At 39.4% G+C, this 25,798-nt stretch overlaps 1 protein-coding gene across 3 annotated transcripts; it reads right to left on the bottom strand.

The window, feature by feature from the left end:
- Positions 1-1,633: 1,633 nt before the first annotated feature.
- Positions 1,634-23,609, bottom strand: LOC128470107 (tumor protein p73-like). 3 transcript variants are annotated; one of them, XM_053451943.1, is made up of 12 exons: positions 23,359-23,609; positions 10,123-10,309; positions 9,703-9,818; positions 9,036-9,145; positions 8,097-8,239; positions 7,540-7,628; positions 7,137-7,261; positions 6,271-6,422; positions 5,886-6,018; positions 4,090-4,183; positions 2,894-3,038; positions 1,634-2,355 (listed from the first exon to the last, which is right to left on the bottom strand). In XM_053451943.1, exons 1-12 carry the CDS (start codon positions 23,575-23,577, stop codon positions 2,252-2,254), a joined length of 1,617 nt encoding a protein of 538 aa, XP_053307918.1. In that variant the 5' UTR covers positions 23,578-23,609; the 3' UTR covers positions 1,634-2,251. The 3 variants fall into 3 exon arrangements, with proteins under 3 accessions (XP_053307918.1, XP_053307917.1, XP_053307919.1); XM_053451942.1 differs by lacking the exon at positions 1,634-2,355 and having other exon boundaries at positions 2,661-3,038; XM_053451944.1 differs by lacking the exons at positions 1,634-2,355; positions 4,090-4,183 and having other exon boundaries at positions 2,884-3,038.
- Between the last annotated feature and the right edge of the window lie 2,189 nt (positions 23,610-25,798).

Below are 25,798 nucleotides of genomic sequence, written 5' to 3' on the forward strand. Positions count from 1 at the left end.
AGATAGAAAGCATTAAAGTGCTTTTATTAAATAGCTGCAGCAGTTTCGGTTCATCCACGTGTTACCCGGGGTCTCCGCCGCCACGGCCTATGCGGGGTCTGGATAAACATCATACATGTTTTATGGTTCGGAAATCAAAGGATAAATTATTGTTCAATCAACGGCATTAATGGGATATGTATAGGAATGAGCGTGTGCCAAAGGCTCTAGAAATTCCATCCCAATTATGACCGCCTGTGTTCATGGACCAAGAAACCATTTACAACAAACATTTTTCATTTTTATTTAAAAAAAAAAAATACAACTCCTGATTCTTTATGCAACAAAAAAAAGCATTTTATGTAAGCAAACCTCTGCGGTCACATCATTTCAATGTCTATATACAGAAAATCACCTTACCCTGCAAGGCGTTCTGAACAAAATATACATAAAAAAAAAAAGAAAAAATGCTTAAAACATGTTAAATTCGACTAAAACCAAAATCTTTTCAGTGCCAAATGCGGAGCTGCGTGCTGCATTGATATGCCATATGTCTCACTGACGGCACTCAAAAGGTTCAATAATGTATCGCTTACAAAAAGTGAAATATGCGGACCTTTACATTCATAGATTAGAAAAACGGTCATAGCCGTATTAGCCCAAAGTAAAATGGATACGCTCCAGCGACAAGAATGCATATAGTGCTATGTATGGCAAAAACTGTTTAGGTGATAGAGCCCTGATAGATTTCCCTAGGAAGGCGTGGGAAGTATGAACAGGTGATTTATCCCCCTTTAGGTAAAAAACATTAACATCCAAAGATTCCCCAATGTTCTGCCTGTTAAATCAACAAAACATTTAAAACAGATCATCAATGAAATGGGCAAAGACAAGATTCTCCGACAAATCTTCCCTTTTAATGTATTCAACCAAACCTGAACAATTAAAATGAGTAATGTTAGCCGGTATCTATGTTGAGCGGTTAGCGTGAAATATATATATATATAATATATGCTGCATTTTGGTTCCTTTTCTCTCCCCATATTGTGTGCATGTTATTATTACATGAGTTTAGTTGTAGATACACTGGAGTGTTTCCAGGCAGAGTGAGTTCTCTTTCGAGTTTGTAGCAAGTTTTACAATGACCTGGGTTAGCTTGGGCCAGAATCAGTACTTAGTTGGGACAGCGATGGTCTAAGCAAATTTATTAAAGATACTTCCTTACAAGCGTTTTTTCCCCACTTTTGTCCTAAATTTTCCATCGTTAAGGTTTTTTAGTGAGGTTTATATGCAGAAAAGAAAATCATTATCTGGCAGCTTTTATCAATAACCATTTTTAGTGAGATGATTGAAATCTATAACTGCAAGAGCAAAGAAAATGCTAAATATGTGAAACCTGCTTAAACGTTCTCCGAAATGCCTATTTAGAGGACAAACCTTTTAAAGAGAATAAATTTCACTTATGGGTTTCAAAAAAACAAAACAGCAATGTTAAAAAACAGGAAATTGTAAGTAAAATTCTCCAATCTCATATTAAGTCTGAATTTAGTATCAAAAATGGGAGATGCAGCATCTTGTTTAAAATTAAAACCCTACAGCATAAAAGTTTTTTTTCTCCCCCTATTTAACTGAAATATACCTTTTTTTTTTTTTAATGTGATCGTAACTTTTTCTTAAACCTAAAAAGTATTAATTATTGTATGATAAAAGCACAGACTGAAACCGTACATCATATTTATTTTAACACCGTCGGAAATCAGCAACTTTTCCATTTCTGTACAAAATAAAACTAAAAACAAAAAAAAACCAAACTCCAAACCCATCATACTTCTGAATCGGGTTCTTCTAGCATTTCGGGCCGGGGACTTTAATGGCCAACATAATGGGAATTATAGTCCGCCCCAACTGGAGAACTAGATGTCCCGTAGTCCAGATCACACATGATGGATATCTGACGGGTGGAGCGACAGGTTTACAACATCTTATCTTACAGATAAATAAAACACATACAAAACACCAAGGATTAAAGGCGAGGAACATAAATATATACATTGTTTCCACAGGTCAAAGACAGTTCATGCCTCTATATTACAGTTGTGTGTGCCCCTAAAACGCAGCGGAATCGAGACTGACCGGACCTGTTTGCGTTCATGTGCTGGGAACCCCGTTCGAAAGGTGGTCTTAAAAATGTCACACAGAGAACTGAAAAGCTTTGAAAAATACTTTTTTGGCAGGTCATCATGAAAGAGAGTCATCCATTTTTACTCTATTTTTAATACAGTCGACGGCAGACATCTGGATATAGGTGCACCTCCTGTATTTGTGCGACTCCACCGGATCTTCCTGATACACAATTCATCCGACAGTGGGGATAGCCTTAATAAAAGAGAATATATTTTCACTTTTGTGTATTAAATGAAGTTGGCCAACAAGCCTTCCTCTTCCAAAACCTTTTTTTTTTTTTTTTTATAAGACCATCTACAGACAAGTTCTGATGGTTTGATCCAACCAGCTGAACCCCTCAATTACTTTTTCTGATCATGATAACTGTTGGATGTATGCACTCTAATTACACCCTGATTTATTGGGGGGCTTGGCTCAGTTACCAATACAGTCTTGGCTTTTTTTTTTTTTTGTAGAGCTCATGATCTTTACACGGGTTTTTCCGTATCTCTTTTGCCTTTATCAAGATGGACTTATTTTTGGTCTGCTTCATCACTGGTTGTTAAAATATTTTATCAGTTGATGTCATTTTCCGCAAACTCTTCCTTTATGGAGTGCTTACGAGATTTGCAATCAGGTAAATCAAATCCAAAGTCTGCCCAGTCATCTGCACCATTCCGGTTGGGAATGGTGATGGTATGACGCACACGGAAATGTACAGCCTCCATAACACGTTGGCGCTGGAGCTCACCGGAGCTGCCAATGGAGATGGTGGAAGCGTTGCTGCTTGACCGGATGAGCTGCTGTGCTCCGTAATCGTGGCTCTTGTTGAGCTCCTGGATGCCTCTCCATATGATGGTTTTGTAATGCTCTGGGATCTTCAGTGCTCCAAGATCCTAAAAGGGGCAAAAGGAGTGAAAAGTCAAGCTGGAAGCACTGTATAGAGTTTATTTCCAGAACTAACGGTCATGCGCCAACCACACCACAGCCCATATCGCGAAGCCATCACACAAGACAACTCACTGTCCATCGATGAAGGCCAGCAGCTCACAGCTTTATCATTGGTATTCTGCCACGTAGATCAGTTTTAAGGATACGAAAATAAAACTATGTCTCAAACTACATTGAGTGTAATTCTCCTGCTCTGTAATGCTCAGCCATCCTAAATCCTATCGCATAGCAGCGGGAATGCCTGTGTCTACGTATTCCTTTATAACAAGAGTTATCATTCTCACTGTTATCATTGTATTCGATGGACACGGCTGTATAATATATACCCCCAGAACATTTTCTCCCACAATTCACGATCAACCTTCCAGAAAAGTGGACCTGTCATCACTTTATAACACATTAGAAAAGTCTATATGAGGATTTAACATTCCTTTTTTTTTTTTGTAGAATTAACCAGTTTATGAGATTTTTCTAATTCTCCCTGCATGCCGAAACATTTACTCCTTTACTTTTTAGGTGAGAGGAACGTCATCCGGCTACAGATTTTTTATTTATTTTTAATTTAATCTTTATAAAAAAAAATTTAAGTACAAAAAGAGAATAAATTATGTGTTTTGTCCATCTTATTTTAACCCAGAGCCAGCCTTCATGCTGGAGAAATTTACATTAATCTCATTTGCCCAACTCTTGATGAGCCCCAAATAGACCACAGTTTTCCCGGTTTCGGAAAGTTTATGCATTTCTAGAGAGGAGTTTAATGTGTATTGAGCCATACTTTGTTCTTTGAGATAAATGCCAAGACACGTAAGCTAAACTAAAAAAAAAAAAACAAACTTAAAAACTGCTGAATTGTCTATGTTTTTGTTAAAACAACATATAGACACAGGAATATCAGACAATGCCAGAGGCGTGCAGCTGGAGATGATTTATTTTGGGCAGCACCGGTTGCCCTCTAAGCAGCCTAGCCAGAAAACAATTGTTCCTCGATGCATTTACCTCTATAGTTAGGTTCTGCAGGTGGTAAATATTCTGTAAACCTTGTGATGTGAAATATTCGATGCAGTTTGGACACCCCAATCCTGTTAAAAAACTGCAGAAACATAAAAAAAAGAGTTTGAAAAATAAAGCAAGATTAACTTCGAAACATATGATGGGAACTCAAAAGCGTTCGCTCACTGTTCTTGGTTCAGCACTTCAAAAACTGCCATAGATGAAGTGGGATTTATTAACCTTAAAGTGAAAATGACTATATGGGGTGAGATGAGATAAAGGGTGACCGAAACATGTCCACGGCTGTGTTACTCTGGGTCCCGCATGCATCTCTTGTTATACTAAGGCTTTCTATACCCCGGGAAGCATTAAATTGAGTGGTTTCACAGAAAAATGTGGGTTTGTAGGAAATAGCGGTTCTGGGGTAAGGTTCTGTGAGCGGAACGGTCAAAAGGAACATCCCGCTGGTGAAGATCCACATTAAGAACTTTGTCCCTGAACCGCTCTTTATACATAATAGTCCTTAATGTACTTTTTATCGACCCTTTCCTGCGCTGCTACAGTTACATAGTTACATAGTTATATATGTGTCCATCAAGTTCAGCCTTTCCTGTATCTGTTAATTTGTTGCTGTTGATCCAAAAGAAGGCAAAAAACCCCAGTGTTTGTTACAAAAAAAGAAAGAGGTGTGCTAGGTAATAAACAGAATAATGAATTGGGGGATAACCCGTTCAACTAGATACCAAAACCGAAAAGGAAAGCAAGGCCCTGATTATACATATTATGCATATGTGTCATGTCAGTGTCTAGTGATTTATTTCATACATATTAGGGAGGGTTTATTCATTATTGCTTATTTTCATTCATTTACGTTTAGGTTTATGAATGAAAAGTTATATTTTATTATATCATTTATATCTGCGTTTTGCTCTTCGAACCCTTTCTTTCCGCTTTGGTTCCAGTATTTGTTATAAAAAATAAGTTGTACGACCCTAAAGTTAACATTTTTAAAACAGTTCAGCAGTTTTTAAGTGATGCGTATGACACAGTTCTACTTACCTGCATTGTGTACATTTAAAATGTGTTTTTAAATACTTTACTTGTTTTAAAGCTAAAGCAGGGCTGAGAAAAAGAAGCTTGCTTCGAAGAAGTGAGTTTATAAATAAATATGCCTGATTCTGCCTTACATAATGTCCCAAAATGAGCGTCATAAAGTATATTATAAACAAATTCTGGGTCAGCAGAAATTGTGTAAATGAATACATTTATTTTATCCGGTTCTGTGTACTAGGATCTCGAATCGCACAGTTCCCTTTGTAGCGGTATTAACACAAGTGTCTTATCTGGTTGTAGTACATAGAAAACACGAAGCAAGTATCTTTATTTGCTTAATAAATGACTTCCCACCCGGTGGGAATGTATATTTTCAGAAGAGTTCTCCATGGGACTCTCATTCGCGCTCATTCACATAAATGGTAGGTTGTAAAATATCATCATCCTTCCTATTACTAGTGATCGTTACTCTAGAATGTTCTGTAGTTCTCGGTTTATAAATGGAAAAACATGCTGCAGATACTGAAACATATTATTTTCATTCTTTTGGTAGATTCAAACTATTCTTTCCATTTTTTATGTGTGTCATTTACATAGTGAATTGCTAATTAAGGGTGGGTTAGAGTAATTAAGGGTGGGTTGGGGTAATTAAGGATGGGTTGGGGTAATTAGCAGCGGTGTGGCCTGGTGCTGTGGCGTTGTTCACGCAGTTACACGGGATGAGAAAACATACATACAGTTACATGTACCTGACAAGACTGGGATCTGCATTGTACGGAGGTGGAGGAGAGCAGTGTGACCCAGAAACCATGGAGTGAGAGGAATGGCCGCCACTCATTTCTCCATTACTTTGCATATGATTATTGTTCAACATGCCGGGACCTAGACAAAGGAACATGAACAGAAATGAGAATACACTGAAGGCATAACAACTAATACCATAAAGATAATATATGAGGACAGGAACCAGTATGGGTGCCATTACTAGAGATGGAACACAATTCCCAGCAGCATCATACCCCCCAATCTTTTTATTGACTAGATGGACCTCACTGTGTGAGGTGAAAATACAAGATAAGTGAGATAATACCTAATATAATAAAAAAGCAAGAAGAACAAGAAGATGTTCCTTACCCATTGGCCCCAGGTTGGGGCCTGAGTTTGAGCCGTGCTGGTTTGGCTGCCCCACCAACTGGTTGACGGATGGCAACTTGTTGAGCCCTCCATGTATCTTGTTCATTGGAGACAGCACGGGACCGTACGATGACGGAGACTGCAGATGACTTCTGCAAGGAAACAGCAAAACATAAATTGTAAAAGACACGAAGGTACTCGTTATGGGTATGGCACGGACAAACTAATGTTATCTACTGAAGAAGACTAAACGCCACTTGGCTAATGGTTACCTTGGCATTTTAGAAAAGAGGTTTACTGCACTTAGATCATTTAACAATCCCGGGACGGATTTGTGTTTTGAGAGAAGGATATATTCTATAATAATAATACAATTGGTCACAAGGCATTCGTTGCTGCTGTTTGATCACCGTGACATGTTCTGTAACTTGTTACTTAAGTTCAAATTGATTGTAATGTAAACCCCCGTGTAAGAACAGTAACGGGAAGTTCACCTGGCTTCTCGTCTGCTTCCTTAGGGATTATACGTCCATGAATCTCCATGTTACCCTGAAGTGGCTATTGCTGCAGGTCTCATCCAAAACCACTGACCTCTTTCTCCAACTGTTCTTATCAGGAGAGGGGCCACCAGGCTATGTTTACATACATGTCGTCATGTGACCTCTGGAGCCATCTGGGATAAGAATAAGCCGCTTTCCAGGCTCTTCCCTTACCGTGTCCCTTTGATCTCTATACACACGCATTCCACGCAGTCTTGTTCTGGAGATGACTGGTGTGTCCTCCACAATCATACAATATCTCTTCATGTCACAAGACTCACACAACTAGTTATTTTATGTCTATTAACCACATGTCCCCATCCTTACTGTCTCTGCAGAAGCTGCTGTTGCTGTTGTCTGTAAGAATCAACCAGTTGCTGAGGCACCAGCTCCACCAGCTCCAGGCTTTCTTTGATCTTCATAAGGATTTCAAAGTTCTCCCGGCCACGGACCTGGACAAGGAGAAACATATGACATATAACAACCATATCATATACACACACACACACTAATCCAAAACAATTGCTGGCATCATTTTACCCTGTTGTATAATTTTACATAGCCAGGGGTATAAATACAAGAGTCCCTTTTAGAGGACACCATGTCCAAATAAACCATCACTACCTCCAGACAGGAGGGCAGGAATGTGTCCCAATGCCCCCCTCAGATATGTTAACCCCAAAGCAGCTGCGAACAACAACACAGGGGAAGATATAGGGATTTTCCTTACAGGTAAATAGTAGATCTCCTCTTCTCCATGTCTCCTTTTCTTAATGTTGACACCCAGCGATGGAACTCCCTGCGGACTCTGCTTACATGCTGCAGTTGAGCAAGGAATTGGTTAGTTACTCAAATACACTATTTTATTACTTTTTTTTAATACTTTTTACACTACTAAACAATGTAGCAGCTTGGGCACTAAAAGTTAATGATGGTATCGTTAGGAATTAAAAGGCAATCTATAACTTTTCCATATAATGTATATTGCGGTGACTTTATTAAGACTTTATAGTGGGCATACATTGAAAATCTGTAGTTTAAGGTGGGTTATCTTCTGAAGAGTTTGTTGATGGCTATCACTATGATTGTGTTTGTTCATTACGCACACACACAGGTGTGTTACCTTGGCATGCGTGTGCAATGGTTTAACAATGTGTGTATGAGGCAGGAAGATAAAGACACGCTCCTGAGGTTCTCATTATTGGCACCAAGGCACTTGGGACTCTCATGTGTTAAATCCCTTTAACTTTCCCATGATGTGAAACATCTTATGTGCTGTTCACTTACTGCGCTTGTTTGCGTTTCCGTTTTTGGCAGCCGTTTCATTTAGAGCTGCTTGTTCTCGGAAGTGATCTTCATCGGCTTTGCGGTCTCTGCCGGGACAGGCACATATGCGACCTTCAAATGACCTTCTCCCCAGTACTTGCCCACTACACAGCAATAGAAAAAATACAAACTATATTTCCTTTAAGATGCATTACCCAGTCAGGACAACTGCGATTTGTACACAACATACGAGTTAAAAATATGGATACAGGAACACCGGTTTTGTTAACCTGGAGGCCATTATTGACGGCCACATGCAGTCCATGGGTCACCAGCTACACAATACTCAGTGGCCTGATTGCTCAATAGGGCGACCAAGCCCCCTGGACCTACTGCCCTGGTCCTAGTTGGTCTAGACCACAATACACCACTGAAAATACTCAACTAGAGATTTACAGAGTGGGTTTAGTTAGGCACCAATTCCTTGCGCCATTAAGTTGCTTCATAGATGTAGTTGGGAGCACTTGGACGAATTTCCAGCAATAACTGTAACAACTTCAATGTTCTATTCAGTCTTCAACTGGATTTTATTGGACCGCCCTCTGAACCAGAGTGATACCAACTTTGACTAAAGACTTCATGGGGTTTCCTAGGAGGGTAATTGGATGGCAGGTATCTGAAGGTGAACCCTGGTGCCATATTGATTTGAAACGGTAACTCAGCAGATATCAGCAGTATTTACTCTCTACTATGCAACAGTTATCAGCCGTAACATGAATGTCAGTATACATTAAACATATGGGATCCGCTGGAAAATAAATGTGCAAAGCTGATCATCATTACGTGATCTGAACGTAACCTTGTGTTTTTCTTAAGCGCATTCATCAAGCAGCGTATACCAAATAGAGACAATAAATAATAATAATAATAATATTAATAATAATAATAAAACCAACTCACTCTCTTGTCTCCAGAGTGATAATTATCAGAATCGGTCGTCTGTTCATTCCTCCGACGCAGCTGCTGTTACACATAAAGTTGTAGAGGATGGTGGTAAACTCTGTGCCAACCTGATCAGGTGTTGAAAAAGGGAATTATTGAAGTTAATGACAGCTGGGGTCTCCTGCTGCATCCCCTCATATATTTTACACGTTTATACTGATTCTTGCCATATATTTTAATCAACTGTGATGCCAGAAACAGAGCAAAACCCCTAAAGTGACATTTTGCACAGTGACTATTCAAAGTTTGTACACTAGAGGGAGCTATACACAAGTGTATATTATATACAGCAATCACAGCGCCGGCGCCTTCTTACCCAACGCTTAAATAGCGGCATACGTATAATTCCAAGGGATATCCGCGCACGCACCTAATGACAATTATTACTGATAATAATACCGCTTACCATACTGACACTAAAATGGTAGAATATACAAAGAAAAACTAATAACACAAACCAAAAAATGACACTTTTCCAATGGCAGGAGGGTACTTGCTGTTTCATCATTAACACATAAAATGCCAGCCATTATACTTAATGATTCAATCTGAAGAAACATTGTAGTGGCATCCAAATCATTAAAGGGCGTTCATAGCGTAAGAGGAATGATCTCAAGACGGTTACCTGCGGTGGTTCATAGGGCACCATAACACTTTGCCTTCCGGTAACTGGGTCGTCCACATACTGGGCCAAGTTATTTCCTTCTACACGTATGAGATGACTCGCGGGTGCAGACTGACCTAAAATCACAGGATAAAGGGTTATTATTATGGCTATTTTGTTAAAACGTAGCGATAATTAAATGCATATTAAGCACTGTACAAACAAATAACACTTAACTGACATTATCTGCACAGCTGGACCCACCTGGACATGGCGTACTGCTGCAGGTGGACCCTGAAGGGATATACGGTTTTAGGTGCGATAACTGCACCTACTATACATCTACTACTGAGAGCGATGACCTTCCTCAGTAATGGCTAGCCCACACTCTCTAACCCACTTTGAAAGCCCCCTTCTCCTTGTCATCATTGAAGTTCTTACCATCGTTGAAGTCCCGTCCCAGCTCATGGTTGGGGCAGCGCTTCACCACTTCGGTTACGTGTTCTGCCTTCTTATAGACTGGCATTGCCCGGATGACGGTGCCAGGAGGAGGTGGGCTGGAGACTTTGATCTGAATGGGACACGTTTTGGCAATCTGGCAGTAGAGCTTCTTCAGCAGCGGAGAATACTGCAATCAAAGATGAAATTGTGCTGTTAGAGAGGTAGCAACGTGTCACAGCGATCCAAGCAGAAGTAGGAGTAGGACATGTTTGTCCTGTAGTGAGAGTGTCCGCTGATTAAACCATCTCACTTACTATATGCAAGTGAAGCAATAAAAAAAAAACCTTTATAAAAAATAAGAAATGTATCAACTAAACCTTTACGGAGGATAAACCTTCCAAGGCTGACATTATATCAATGTGTCCAGAGGCATGTTGTAACATTGTGGTCTAGTAATTGAGGTTTTAATTCATGTTGAAATTGAAATTGTCCGCATGTGGCTAATTTTCACCACTTACAAAGCAAAATTAATTGTATCTATGACCCCACTTCTCTGTCCTTATATGCTTTTTTGTTAAAAAAAAACCTATACAATCCTATTTATTGTAAAAACTCCAGTAATTCAAATATTTATGCGGAAATCTAATCCCAAACAAGCCCATTCTAAGTGGTCTGCGTTGTTAATAGTACATCAATGGGCGACGTGTAGTCTTTGATTTATTCCAAAGTTTGCTTTACACTTTGATTAATAAAGCGCGCCTTTTATTCCATGCTTTGACTCCCAGAGTGAAGGGAATAAATAGATAGATATATTTATTTTATATTTCTTTAAAGATTATCCTCGAGCGTGTCAGGACAGGCAATATACCTTAAAAAATGATCCCAAAAATTCACCTGGAGCTAAAAAGGGCCTTTACGCACCATTTGGCTCATCGTTGAGATCTGCCGAGACAAGTTCAGAGAAACTCGATGTTGATTATGATTGAAAATTAAAAGGACTTGCCTTGGATTTTGTTAGCATGTCTAAAGGACGGTTCCAACCACCTGGTATCTCTTAAGTGATTGTTCCTTTTTGTCATTATATGCTGTATTATTCTTCAAAATGCTATCAGAACATGACGGGCCTGCGGTGAGGCCAAAAAGGTATATAGGGTTTCTTTTTGATACCCTGCCCCACCACTGGGCAGTTAGCAAAGTGTAGAAAGGATCCAGTAAGGGGGAAGTACCACCTAAATGCTACTCTAGACACACACCGGGGGTATTTGTAAATTTGACAGTGTACCCATCTTCTGATGGCGACTTCCAGCAGGATGATGCACCGTGTCACAAAGCTCAAATCATCTCCAACTGGTTTCTTGAACATGACAATGAGTTGGCTGAACTCCAACGGCCTCCACAGGTACCAAATCTCAATCCAACAGAGCACTTTTGGGATGTGGTGGAGGGGAGATTCACATCACGGATGTGCAGCCAACAAATCTGCAGCGACTGCGTGATGCCATCATGTCCTATGGACCAAAATCTCTGAGGAATGTCTCCAGTACCTTGTTGAAAGTCTGCCACAAAGAATGAAGGCAGTTCTGTAGGCAAAAGGGGGTCCAACCCGGTCATAGCAAGGTGTACCTAATAAAGTGGCCAGTGAGTGTATATCCAAAAACATAAGGCGACGAATTAGAAGTAGCACGAGTAGCAACTATGAAGCGCTTCTTCAGGACATACAGTGTAACACTTCATGCCATCAGACTCCCATCATCACATCATAATGGACAAAGATATACAATTAAAAAAAGATACAGTATCCTATTATACATTTATACATTTCCCTACCTATCACCTGCGTACGCTTCATCAACAAATGTATCATACAGTAAAGAAACCTCCACGGGTGACGGGTAGGAAGACAAACGGGTCCATTTTATTAGATGGTATATTTCACGTGTGATGATAACGTTTATACACAGCCCTGCGTCTACTCTTTTGTGTTTTTTGGTGAACTTCTTGGCGCACGCAGCTACAGATAGAACGAAATGAAAATGTTTGTGTTCATTGTAAAACAACAAGAGATGCCGGCTCTGTATGTTGTTGTTGAGATTTAATAATATATCATGTGTTTGATGTCACATCTATGATAACAGAGCTTGGGCAGAAGCGGTGTTAAAGATCTGACGTATCTCCTCCTGGCTGTAGAATCCACCTACCTATTGTTTTTTCTTTCTTCCCAAAAGGTTTTGAAGGAACCTCCAACGGCAGCTGGAATAATTACTCATTTATAACAAGTCTTTGCATAGCCTGTTTGTTATAATGCCTGCCGTTCTCTTAATTGTTATATCTGTAAGTGTGGCCTACAGACTTCAGCTGGAAACAATGTATTCTGCAACCAGGGAACCAGACACATCACACCTGGATAGCTGCCAACGTTCTTAAATATTCTGGGACAGTCCCATTAGTTGAGCTCTTGTTCTCAGGAGTGCTAGAAACGCAATGCCCAAATCACCGGGACCGATGCAATACTGTGTAATGGTTGGTAAGTAGACATGTGTTAAGATATGTCTCCCAAACATATTCACCTAGGGGCCCAAAATATGTCCCCATAACACCATTAACAAATACGTCTGCCTGCTCCTGCGCTTGATACATCTTACAAGCACTCTGTTATATTTGATGATACTTTGGGGAAAAACATTTCTCAGAAATGGAAGCCAGTGACTCTACAGAACTACGGGGCAGAAAAAGGAAGGTAGTTTACCGCTTGGATGGAGATAGCGGAGGCATAAACATAGTTTGACACGTCACGCGTCTCGATTTCAACACGGAAGAGGCTGCTATTTACAATCATCTGGAAAACGGTCCGCGGAACCCCACCAGCTGATAATTCTCATATATGGCAGGCTCTGTTCCTCTGTAATCAATCTTCTCCCTGCCTGTGAGGCGTAGCCTACGTGTAACACGCGGCTAATTGATTGAATGATTGCCTATTATGTCCGTCAGTGTCATCCCGGCCTGGGGGGCCGTAAGAAACGCGTAGACGTAAGCTTATGCTTTACGGCAATTAGCCACTAAAACGGGACTTTGTTTTGACTTCATCTATGATTTTTTCATGGCAGAAAACGGATTAAAATGAACCAAAAAACTACCAAAGAGACGAGAAAACAACAATTATTATTTTCATTTTTCAGATTTGTCCCATACGTGTCACGCGTTAACTGCAGGATATTTTTTTTATGATTAATTATGACTAATTATGGCGCCGGAAGAAAGTTTGTTCGGGCAAATTTTTTTTTATTCGTATTTAATGAAATTTGTCTTCTGTACGGACTAAATTCATCCAACATTTTCGTTGTTAAGAAATCTCATTCGTCCGTCCGGTTGCCATGGAAACAGTAAATAATAGCAGAAGTTGAATTAAAATGGCGAGATTTTCCTCCTCTTAGTGCAGTTAAAATGGCGGCAGCGGTGGCGAAGATTTTCGTATTGCACACATTTTTAGTTTCTTTCGTCCAATGTTTCCATTCGTCTGATACGACACGTATTCCATACCTCCCAACAGTCCCGTTTTTTTGTTTAGTTTTGTTTTTTGACCACTTCCAGAGTCCAATTGAAACAAAGACTATATGATTCAATGCAGACATATGTCTAATCCTCTTAACAATGTATCATGAACAATTTTGGGGAAATTCTTAGTGGCCAGGTGCTAACGCGCAGTCAAAGGACCTTTTTATGTAGACATTCCCAGACAATCCTGAACATGCCCAGGAAATAAAATTTCCAGAAGAGGAGATGTGCGTTATAGCGAGTTCTGAGGTAACACATTCTCTCATTATGCCATGTTATGACACGGATAAACCTCCGCTAAATAGCGATCCATTTGCCCCCAGGAGAGAAAAAAAGCTACAGTCCAACACAAACATGTTTCTACTGTTAACCTCCTCGTGTTGTAACAGCTCTGAGATCTTCCTCAAATATCCTTCAACAATAACATCAACTTAAACCACACATATTTGCTTCGTGTTCCACACTAGTTTTGTACGACGTCCAAGTTACAGCATATTGTAAAATATAAGGATGACTGAAGAACCCCTCGTAAAACCTTGGAGACAAAACATGGAGTATCCTCCAAATCAGGAAGTGGCCGCCAAAGGTTAAATTGTCCCAACAGGTAAATTATGCGTTTCGGTCCCTTAATTCCATAGGATACAACCTTTCCCCTTCCTTAATTATAATGTAGTGGTTGAGTGTCAGGAACTATGTCCTCCTAACAAGCATGAAAATAAGTACTTATTATTATTCAATTCAATGTACAAAACCGCAGTAATTTCCACCTCGTTTCTGCTGGCCAGGTTCTACCAATACGTTAAATCTCAAATTAGTTTAATTAAATTATTACATAGCAAAATAAAAAAAGGGAACCACTTAAGACCTGATGGAAGTCCCACCAAGGTGGATCTAAGGTGGCTTTTTAGAATTTCCTATATTCATTTTTATTTTATTTTTTTATTTTTTTTTTTACTTTATTTGTGATCGTGAGACAGATTCATGTTTAGTAAATGTACTTCTTGCTGCTATATGATTACTTAGCTTTTAGATTAATAAATAGCACAAAACCTATGTAAAACATATAACCCATATATTCCGGGTGTGGACACATTGTTTCAGCGCAGCCTTAAGTGTCAGAAGTTGTCTGAAGGAGCTGTCCAGAGTATTTAACCTGCCGCTGCAGCGCATTAACCAAGATCAGTAGCAAGCGGAATACCCCAATGATCCCCTGTCAGGTTAGGGCAGATCAAAAGAAATGGGAGATCCACTCAGTACCTGTCTTCTCCTCTGTTTGGCATTACCTATTTAAAAGCGATAGATAGATAGATAGATAGATAGATAGATAGATAGATAGATAGATAGATAGATAGAGAGATAGATAGATAGATACAGAGATAGACAGTTAGATAGAGATAGATAGATAGATAGATAGATAGATAGATATCATAACAAGAACAGTACCAAAATGTTAATAAATACAGCTAACTCCCATGATCTGTAATCATGTTAAAGGTATTTTTAGGCACTTAGGTTCAATTACCGATATGCTATACTACGGAGTCTGCTTTCAGTCCTGAAAACAAACAAGGAAATTGGGCAGCCTTTCGCTGGAGAACCGCTAGCTGATGTGTTCCAACACATCTCCAACTGATAAAATAGTAGTTATCTTCGGCTATTGACGATGCAGCGTCTAGACTTGTCTGTTTTGGGGTTTTCTTATTCCATTTTTTCCTTTCTTAAAGGAAATAATTTGCCCAAACAATTACATTTTCCCACCCGTTCCACCATAGTAACCCCCCCCTCTCGCTAGCGTACATTCCATCCTGCGCTGAACTAAACTCGCCTAGGAGTTGAATCAATGGATCCCAACGCCGCCACCGACAAGGCAGGAGGGCGCGAGAGAAAAATGCAGCCGTAAGCTGTTAATTTTTTTTCTTTTGCACTCCTACCAGGCAGCTGTATTTGTGTCCCGGGACAGGTTTGGACAAGATAGCGGCACAGAAGTGATAATAATATGTCTGTCATTGTACTCCGGCATGTAGCATCTTGCAGACCGCAAACACCGTTAACTGGCTTGAGTGAATCTGTCAAGACAGATTCTGGAATACATGAGGATTGCGGTACACAATCTGAAGGCTTTACTAACCATCCCGGGTAATTTTACCTTTTTTGGTACTTTTTGGAAGTGTAATGTGTACGTCTTGAATCAGAAGACTCGTGGACTTCAATTAACTGAAATAAGTGAATGTTTGGGATTATATATAAGAAAACCCCCAATGAATTCATATCTACTTGTCTACGAAACCATATGTTAGTCCATGAGATTCAGTAACTCCAAGTAGACCCAGCAGTATGCCTTTAAAGGTCCGCTCCAAACCCATTTCCATATAAAATACATATTGGAGTCCAATTTGCATGGGCGCCAATGCATTTTACTGCATGCAAACTGGTGCATAGATTCTTTATTTAAAGGAGTTAGAAAATTAGACCTCTGTCTCATTTGTCTCCTACCCCAGGTTGCCTCTAGTGAAAGAAGGAAGGGTACTTAAGTAGGTTTAGTTGCACCGCCATTGAAGTGTCTTTCTTACTTTTCTTGAGGTTTTGATGATTTTATTTTCAAAATTATTTAGTATTCAAATTATTGCGTCTGGGGACATATGACGGATATCCATTCTACTGAGTGTTTACTCAGGAGGGGACTTCTCAGCAGGGGCATATGGTCCACTGCTATCGGGCCTGCCACTCTGAGTTCATACCGCTGTGAGTGAATGTATGTGAATGTGGGCCCTCGTATTTTGGATGAAAATTCTTAGCTCATTGCTTCGTTTTCGTCCGATTCTTGGGGGTTTGGCTCTGTTTTTGTGGCTTCGTACGAATCGCCAAATTTCCCAAAATTCAGTAAATTTGCAATCTGTCCAAATTTGAATGCACAAATCTAAAATATAGATTATTTCTAGGAAATATTATAAAATTAACTAGATTTGTATGTTATAATGAGGCATATGTTTAGTAATTGTGAACGTTGTGTGTTTTTGTTACTACTTTTCTACTGTGTGAATAAATATTCTTGCTTGCAGTAGCAATGCAATAGAAAAAAACAAGTTGAAATTCTCAAAAGTCAATGTGCCACTGTTACATACACATTATATATATATATATATAGATAGATAGACATAATATAGTATAGACTTTCTTCATCTTCATGACAACCTGCTGGTCTAGTGGGTAAGGCAGCAAATTCTATTTCCTACACAACTACTAGAACCTACATGTTCTCCATGCATGGATAGCATCATTAGCATGACATCATAGCACAACAAATAAATTGTGTATGACGGTTCTTTATCAGGGGCAAAAGTAGTTATGCCTTTTAAAAACGTGTTTTCAGTCACTTTAACATGGCACCTCCAACATATATACAATTTGTCATGCTCAGTAAACCATTAAATTCCACAAGAAGCTGGAGAGATGGCGTGAAAATTGCAGATTTTATTTCAGTTTATCTTTAGAACATCATGATGACCTCGCCGATCGTGCAGTACGAGACCTGCGGTCACACACAAACAGGATATTGTTTTTGTTTTTTTGGCTGACACAAAGTTGCAAATTCTCGTTGTGTATACAATACGCTCACTGCTTGAAACAATAAATCTTCCGGCTGACAAATTGCCCGGCACCTGCCGTGCTGTCAGAGAATAGGAGGCTGTAACTGTAAACCTGGCTGTAGGGAGGAAGAGTCTTTACGATCCCAAATGTCGGTGCTTGTTCCTTCAATATTACTCCTTGAAACAAACTCATCACGTCAAATGAGCTCTGCACTGGACAACACTCAGGACTGTCGGTCCACGTTTTATCTGCCTACAACTTCTTAATGTTCCAGTGCAGGTTTGGGAGTCAGCAGCTAACACAATTAATGTTCTGGGAAAATGTCCCACACGCAAAGCGAAAACTATTTCCATAGCCCAAAATATGCATATTGACACAAAATGAAAAAAATACCGGTATATCATAAATGCTGGAGACTAAGTGAGAGTTTGCACTGTATCCAATATGGAAGTTTAGAGTGACCCTGGAGCGCGACCTGCATAGTATGCTTGACACTGCAGTCTATGAGAGTTTAGTTTGCTTGGCATTTGGGGATAATCACTGAAAATAATGGTGGGCTGATGCACTAATGGTTGTTTTCTTTAGCATCTGAAAACCACAGGAGATACAGGGCCATTTTATAGCCATTGTGGTTATTTTTGGTGCAGAGTGCTGTTTTCTTCAGCATTCAGACAGTGTCTGTAGTGACCAAAAGTACAAAACTACAAGACTAAAAGGTTCATTGGAACTCCTTGCACAAAATTGAGCTGTGCTGCCATCTAGTAGGGATCCTGAGCGATTCATGCACCTCCAATGGTTACTGGAAGTGGACTACACAGAAGAATAAATAGACCAAATCAGGAATTTGCACAAGATTCTACAATACATAAGGTAAGCTTATCCTGCTCACCTATATAACTTGGCATTATATTCACGGCCATGTCTTCTCTTCTTGCACGAGATACTCATGATCGTTGGGTTGCTGGATCTTTCTACTCCCCTGCCAACTCCCGGGTAAGTGGACCATTGGGCTGCAACTATCCATATGTTAAAATCCATACATATCTGATATATGGCAGACTGCCTCTGACAGACTACACTTTCACAAGATGAGTAAGTTATTACAAGTGTAAACATGTCTTTTATTCCTTTTAATTGTAAGCTCACGAGCGGGGGCCTCAGAAGCCCACCATATCTGTATGAATAAATGGATCTTTGTTATGACATCCCCTGCATGAAAAATACTTGAGGGTCAGGGAAGGGCAAATGCATATGAGGAGGGGGCATTCTGCGGAATCCCCCCCATGCATTTCCAAAAGCAACACTGTGACAATGTAAAGGGGCCGCTCAACTATCGTAAGCATTAAAGTGCAATTCAATATTTTTTACGGGACACCTGCTATGACTCTAGTAGGTCAGCAAATCTTATGTAACAAAGTAATTAGCATCTGACATCAAGCAAAACTACTGCAATGATGTTTCAGGATTTACCAAAACAGACATCTGGGCCTCTCATGTGTATCACTTTCACAAAGTGCCTTATTTTAGTGACAGATGCAATGAGGCTTAAAAATGAAGAGTTCCAGTGTGTGTGAAACCAAAAAGCTTAATATAGTGAAACCATACATCTACCACAATAGCAGCGAGTCCATTAGATGGAAAGTCAAGTTGTGTCAGGTATATATATAAACATTATAAATGATAATAATAATAATAATAATAATAATAATAATAATAATATATATATATATAAATTATATATATATATATATATATATATATATATAAGACAGTGGCAAGAAAATGGGAATTAACCTCTTGGAATTACCTGGTTTTCTGCATTATTTGTCCCAAACACAATGTATCTTAGCTAATAACACAAAAATAATGATGAACTGTCATGTCTTTATTGAACGCACCCATTAAACATTCACAGTGCTGGTGAAAAAAGTAAGTGAACCCTTGGATTTAATAACTGCGCAAACCTCCTTTGACAGCAATAATCTCAAACAAGCGCTTCCGGTAGCTGCGGATCAGATCTGCACAACATTCGGGAGTAATTTTAGACTATTCATGTGGTCCCCTATGAGAACTACATAAGCTTGGCCATATTCCTAGGATATCTGGCTCTGTTGATGTAATTCCAGAACATTTTGGGTTAATGGGTTAAGGTCTGGGCTCGGATTGGGTCTCCATTTGTAAACTATTTGTTTTATTGTGGACTGATGAATATGTAAACTCTCTGACATCACTTTCCAACTTTATGCAAATGAACAATTCTTGATTGTAGGTCTTCTGAGATTTATTTTTTGTGAGGCATGCTTCACTTTAGCAGATGCTTCTTGAGATTGGCAAACTCAAAATGTTTCAGTGTTTCTTTTATGTCAAAGTTACTCTAAAGCACTCCTCCAATCCCATTTCCTCGACTGGACTCCTGGTTGCTAACTCCTGACTCCAATTAGCTTTTGTTGAAGTGATCACATACTTTTTCCAACCCACACTATCAATGTTTCAATGATGTATTCAATATGGACAAGAACAATAGAACAATGTGTGTGTTATTCCTTAAAACAGATTGTGTTTGTTCATTATTGCAACTTAGATGCGCAAAATATTATGTTTAAAGACACGTTTATACATAAATGCTGGTAATTCCAAAGGTTCACCAGCTTTTTCTTGACACTGTATGTATTGTGAGTGCGCTTTTCAGAATATGCATGATTCTAATGTTATTGAATCACACAGCAAACTACACGAAAGAACAATTCCTGTAGTGACTATTTAAGATTGCATCTGTACCGGCACACCGCACACTGGGTTCTATTCACTAAAGGGACACAACACCGACAATGCCCTTAAATATGAACATACTAACGATGAACCCTTTTAATTATAGCTTTACTGTGTGTGTTATGTGTAAACCCAGAAATTTAATTACGCATAATTATTATTTTGGAAATCTAAATATAGGCCATATTTTCTGTTTTGTAAGTAGATTTATGTATAAATATGAAATGGCTATTGTGTACCCGTATCCATGAATATAGACACACCGAGGCCCTCGTTTATTAAGGATATTGCCATATAAGAAGTATACCTAAAAAAGGTAAACAATGATATCTGTCAATCCTTAACAAGCCTGTACAGCGTTCTGCAGCATCCCGTTCTGATAGCTCCCAACAAGAACACCGGATTTTTGCATGTCTCATCATGTATGCCAAAGATTACGTTTTCACTCTTCTCTTGAGAACACAAGGGGGGTTTAGCATGATGAAGAAGTGCCAAAAACCTAATTTTCAGTTTTTATGCCACCTCTCCTTCCCACAAAGAAGAAAAACAAAATTCGTACCCGGGTTTATTTAGGTACAGGGATTTATTACATCTGAGCTGGCTGAAGAAAGATAAATCACTAAAAAAATGCTCTTTGTGAATATTAGAACCAGCTTCGGAGCGGGGTTGTTTTTAGACGTTCCAATATTGTGTATAAGTGTATCTTACGTTGCTGACTCTATAGGGAATGAAACGGTGTCATGACCCTAAAACAACACATTAGTTGAGCAAAGACAAGCAGTATTAATAGGAGTTTCCCTTTGCTCCGTGTTTGTCTGCAAGCGCTCACCCAGCCAAAGAGTCACCTGTCAATGGATTAATGCCTGCAGACTTCCAAACATGGAACCCTCAGGGAGACGACACGAAGAAGTCTAGACAAACCCAGGTCATCTACTAAACTGTCACTGTTTTTAGCTCAAAGTAGATACGAGGCCTGTCCTCATCTAAATTGCTTGCTGTTTGCCCATTTGATCAACCATTTTTAGTGTTATTATGAATCAGCAACAAAAAGTACTTTTTTTACCGCTAAACTACTTCAAGGTGCATATTTTAGTGCATCATTTTTCTTTATGAAATGTTCCAATGTCCAAATAATAGACTGCCCTTGAGTACCAATTATATTGTATAGATTGTAAGGTGGTTTGAGCAGGGCCCTCCTCACCTGTTTTCTCTGTAAGTCAATTTGTTATGTTACATACTAATTGTTATGTCCTGTCCACCCATTGTACAGCGCTACGGAATTTGATGGCGCCACATAAAACAATAAATAATAATAATAATAATATTTAAGAAGGATGTTGCCCTGAGTTTGATCTGGCTACGCTCACCATTCTGCATTAGAATTATTTAAACCTGGACTTGAGGTTTAGCCCTCCACCTGCCGCTAAGGACCTCCACGCCAGCACACTAAATGTCTGGAATATGGATACTTTTTTGAAGCAGCTCTTGATTTTTTTTTATTAATCATAAGTAGCACTTGTTACAAGAAAGGTTGAAGACCCCAAAATGAAGACATCATAGCTACAGACCCTCTAATCCTAATCTGACACTTTATTTAGTGAAGAGACAAGAGTATTGTCTAACAGGAAGATGGTAACACTATCCACTGGCTTCTGATGTTACCATCCAATGAAGCAAATCCATATTAACCTCCTTCACAATGTCATGACAAGTAATGCTATTTTGACTACGCAACATTACATCATAACGCGGAGCGATGCATTGAGGTTCGGGGGACCTTTGTTCTAATGATGTTGCCTTTGAAGTTTTAATGTCCACAAACGGTTTTAACGACTAACCTTCCTGTGCCCTGGGCATCTAAACCTTTAGAGATCTTACGTTTAGAACTGTTGTGCTTCAAAACAAAGATGTTGTCGGTAAGCATAGAACAATACGACATATTGCCTATTCATCAATATCCACAGGTTCAGAATTAGTCTGGTGACTGGGGCAAAAACATTAGTCAAGCCCTTTACTCGTTAGAACAGCTGACATGTATTATTGCTAATTTTTTTTTTAGTAATAATGCAATATTAAGCCTGCTGCATCCATGAATGAGAACCTGTAACAAAGTCTTGAAAAGGTAGTTCATGCATTCTGAGTAGAGTATAAAATAAATGTGTTTCCAAAAGAAATCCTTTTCGTTTGCAATATTATTTTATACTACACAGGGTTTCTGTAATAAATGCTCTTGTGGTCCACCTTCTGAATTCAGATGCAAGGTTTGTTCACTGAACAGCGTATTGCAGGTGAATCGAGGTGAAGGTGAGTGTCCCCATCGGTGACATCGGTTCCAAGTTTGAATGAAGCACTGGGCCAAGCCAATTCGGACATCAAATAAACCACTGCCCAGCCTCCTCCGACCATCGCCTTTACCACCTTCCACACACATATAGCTTATTAAAGAGGACCCAGGACTTCGATCAAGGCAAAAATTGGGAGAAGAGCTGAGGATTGATAGAAAGGGAACCTATAGGGATCCCATATGTAAAACCTGCTTTTTACAGAATCCAACACTGCTGTATCCACATTATCCGTCTTCACTGCTAGTTAGCAGAGTCATTATTAGTACAGAACAACTACATTAATAGAATTTTCCAAACAGTAAATGACCAATGACAATGATCTGGACCATTTTCAGCCAAACCCCAGATTCTTCAACACTTACTGTCCGGATGATCCCCTCCTTTGGCCAGGGCTCAGCAACCCTCTGGCACTCCAGCTATCATGAAGAACATCCCCATCATCCTCTGATAGCCTCAAGGCATCAAGAGAGTTTAAATTCACAGCAGGGCCAGAGGTTGCCGATTCCTGCCTTTTTACAAAATGAATTAAATTGTGCTCCTGCATCACTGAGGTGTCTCACCGTGGACCGATTCATCACAAGCCAACAAGATAAACCAATACACGCAGACTGCCTCTAGAAAACCTAGTGTATAATTAATTGGGTTCTAAATATTAAACTTTTGTTGTGCCACAGAAGCCCGTCTTCATAAAATACACAGTTACCATATCCATATCACCATTTCATGCAAACATGATTAATATTTCTAAATGTATCCGGTCAGTATTCTGCTGGATACTATCAATGCATGCGTTACACACATAATGGACATACTAGCCGTGCCTATAGAGTTATTTAGCATTTGCGTCTTTTAGGGCACAGTTAGCAACATCTGTAACGGCGGGGATGCTTTTCTGGATGAAAACATAGCTACATCTCAGAGTTTTCACACTTGACGGACTGCACTTACGCGGAAAAGGATAATAAAAACGCTGATCACTCACTGTCCATGTTGCTGACTTGGCGGTGCTTGATTGCTGGAATGTGACTTCGAAGTTGTGTGTCCCTGGGTAGTCTGTATTTGATGGGATGACGGGCGCAGGAGACATGGCATCGAACGTAGAGCTGGGCTGCGAGTAAGGAGAATGCGTAGGGACGTTCGAGGTATGCTCCGGGTTGTACGGGCTCGTAGAGGCCGCTCTGCTGCCGATACTCTGATCCATGGTGTTGTTCAGCAAATTAAACTGGGACTGCAGCGGGTGAAAAGAGGAGGAGAAAAACAGGTAGAGGTAAGAAGGACAGAAGCATCACATGCATTTAAAAAAAAAAAAAAAGAGGTGTCTTATTACAGGATTCTTAAAAGACTTGCTTGCTTTGGAGTCATTCAAAAAATTTCCTGAGGCTTTTTCCTTTTTGGTAACAGGTCAACACTTGTAAGAGAATAAAGTGACAGATGCTATTGTGAGCTCCTTCAAAACACAGGAATACCTCTACTCCGGCAAACACAATGCACTGCGCGGAGGTTTAATTGACTGGAAGAGAATGTTAACATATTTAAATCTAAAGTTAATCTATGTGCAACCAAAAACTGCGATATCCCGAAATACAATAACTTTCCCAAGTTATCAGTAAACAACCGAAAATAAAATGCGCCAAATATACTTCCATGATGAGGAATTTATCATGTGGTCCAAATATCATAATATATATATGTGTGTTGGGTTCCTTTCAGCATACCAAGACGTTTTGGACAATGCTGAGCTTCCAACTTTGTGGTAAGAGTTTGAATGACTGCGCCCCAGCGCACAAAGCAAGCTCCGTAAACATATGGTGGGATGAGTTTCGGGTGGAAGAACTTGACCGGCCGCATAGAGCCCTGACCTCAACCCCATCGAGCACTTTTGGGATGAACTGGAACGGAGATTGCGAGCCGGGCATCTCGTCCAACATCAGTGCCGGACCTCACAAACGCTCTACTGGATGAATGGGGGGGGGGAAATCCCACAGAAACTCCCCAAAATCTTGTGGAAAGCCTTCCCAGAAGAGTGGAAGCTGTTATAGCTGCAAAGGGGGGACCACCTTCATATTAATGTCTATGTATTTAGAATGTGATGTCATCAAAGTTATTGTGGGTGTTATGGTCAGGTGTCCCAATTAATAATCTATGTCTAAAGTCAACACTGGGGGATTCTGGAAAACCTTTTGTTTCCAGAAGAATATACTGGCTGCTGTTACATTTTTTTAGGTTCTATTTAATTTATAACGACCTAAAACGAAAACAGAACACCATTAAATGCAGGCGAGGAACCTAGGTGGTACCATCTATAATTCCAATTACAGCAAGTACAATGATGCACATACGAGGGTTTTACATTTTTACGAATGTATCCATTCCAGAGAAACACTGGTCCAAATATTGGTGAATATTGGATATTTCTGGCTAATAAACAATATATCAATTTATTTATAAGGTCACCTCGCTGGCAGCTCCCCGTGAATAATCAAACATATATTTCCTATACAAAATTTAAGTGGGATGACTGGGGGTAAAAATCATTCGCGTGATTAAAGTAAAGACCAATATATTTATTGAAAATAACACACATCATTTCTCTTGTTTATGTCGTAACGAGTAATATAGATAAAGAATGACCATATTCTAAATCCGGGATCAGGAAGGTCAGACATCAATGGGATCAGATTACCTGCCCTGAAAAAAAAACTGTGTTTACTGAATTGTAGAGACAGACAATGAAACTGCATTAAGGGTAAGTAGGCTTTGTTTATCGGAGTGAGTGCGTCTGCGGAAGTGTAGACAGCAATGCCTTCTACTGCAGCAAAACAACAAGGCTTGGATCAGATGCACCTATTATTTTGTGTTGAGGATACATCGTAAAAACTCTGGATAATCATTAAAAATGAGCTTTCGTGTAAAATAAAACTATGGAGATTCCTAATGGCTGTCACTTTGTATTTAAAACCAGGTTAATCGTATCTTAGTTAAATGGTTTATCTGAATATATATATATATATATGTAAATTGCAAAGGATAAATATAATAGAGGGTATCTCTTTCTGGAGTTACTCAGAAACTCCATTCTGATGTATTAATTCCAGAGTTCATTAGGCCACCGTAGATGCTGAAGATACCAGATCCCCAGATCTCACCTTAAATAATTTATTCAAATTCTCCTTGCTGTATCTCCGGATAAATATTAATACATTGAAGGCGTTCACACACACTAAATTCTTACTTGGTCTGAGATTAGGATGACCACATTGGCAATAACTTTCATAAATTACCGCCCTGTAGGATGTATAAATTCACGAAAGGGAATCAATTATTGGCATGGGTCTTTTAATTAACAAACTAGATGAGAGAATTGTATCTTTATTGCCATTTAGGTTTGGCAAATGTTTGGAACGTGAGACTGCCCATAATGT

This window comes from Spea bombifrons, chromosome 12 (genome assembly GCF_027358695.1).
Source record: "Spea bombifrons isolate aSpeBom1 chromosome 12, aSpeBom1.2.pri, whole genome shotgun sequence".
NCBI classification, from domain to species: Eukaryota; Metazoa; Chordata; class Amphibia; order Anura; family Pelobatidae; genus Spea; species Spea bombifrons.

Coding starts and splice junctions, on each gene's coding strand:
- LOC128470107 (XM_053451942.1), bottom strand. CDS start 23,577: ATGGATCAGAGTATCGGCAGCAGAGCGGCCTCTACGAGCCCGTACAAC. Junction 10,310..23,358: donor CCAAGTCAGCAACATGGACA/GTGAGTGATCAG, acceptor CTTTGATTGCAG/TATTCTCCGCTGCTGAAGAA. Junction 6,423..7,136: donor CAGCAGCTTCTGCAGAGACA/GTAAGGATGGGG, acceptor GTTTCCTTGCAG/AAGTCATCTGCAGTCTCCGT.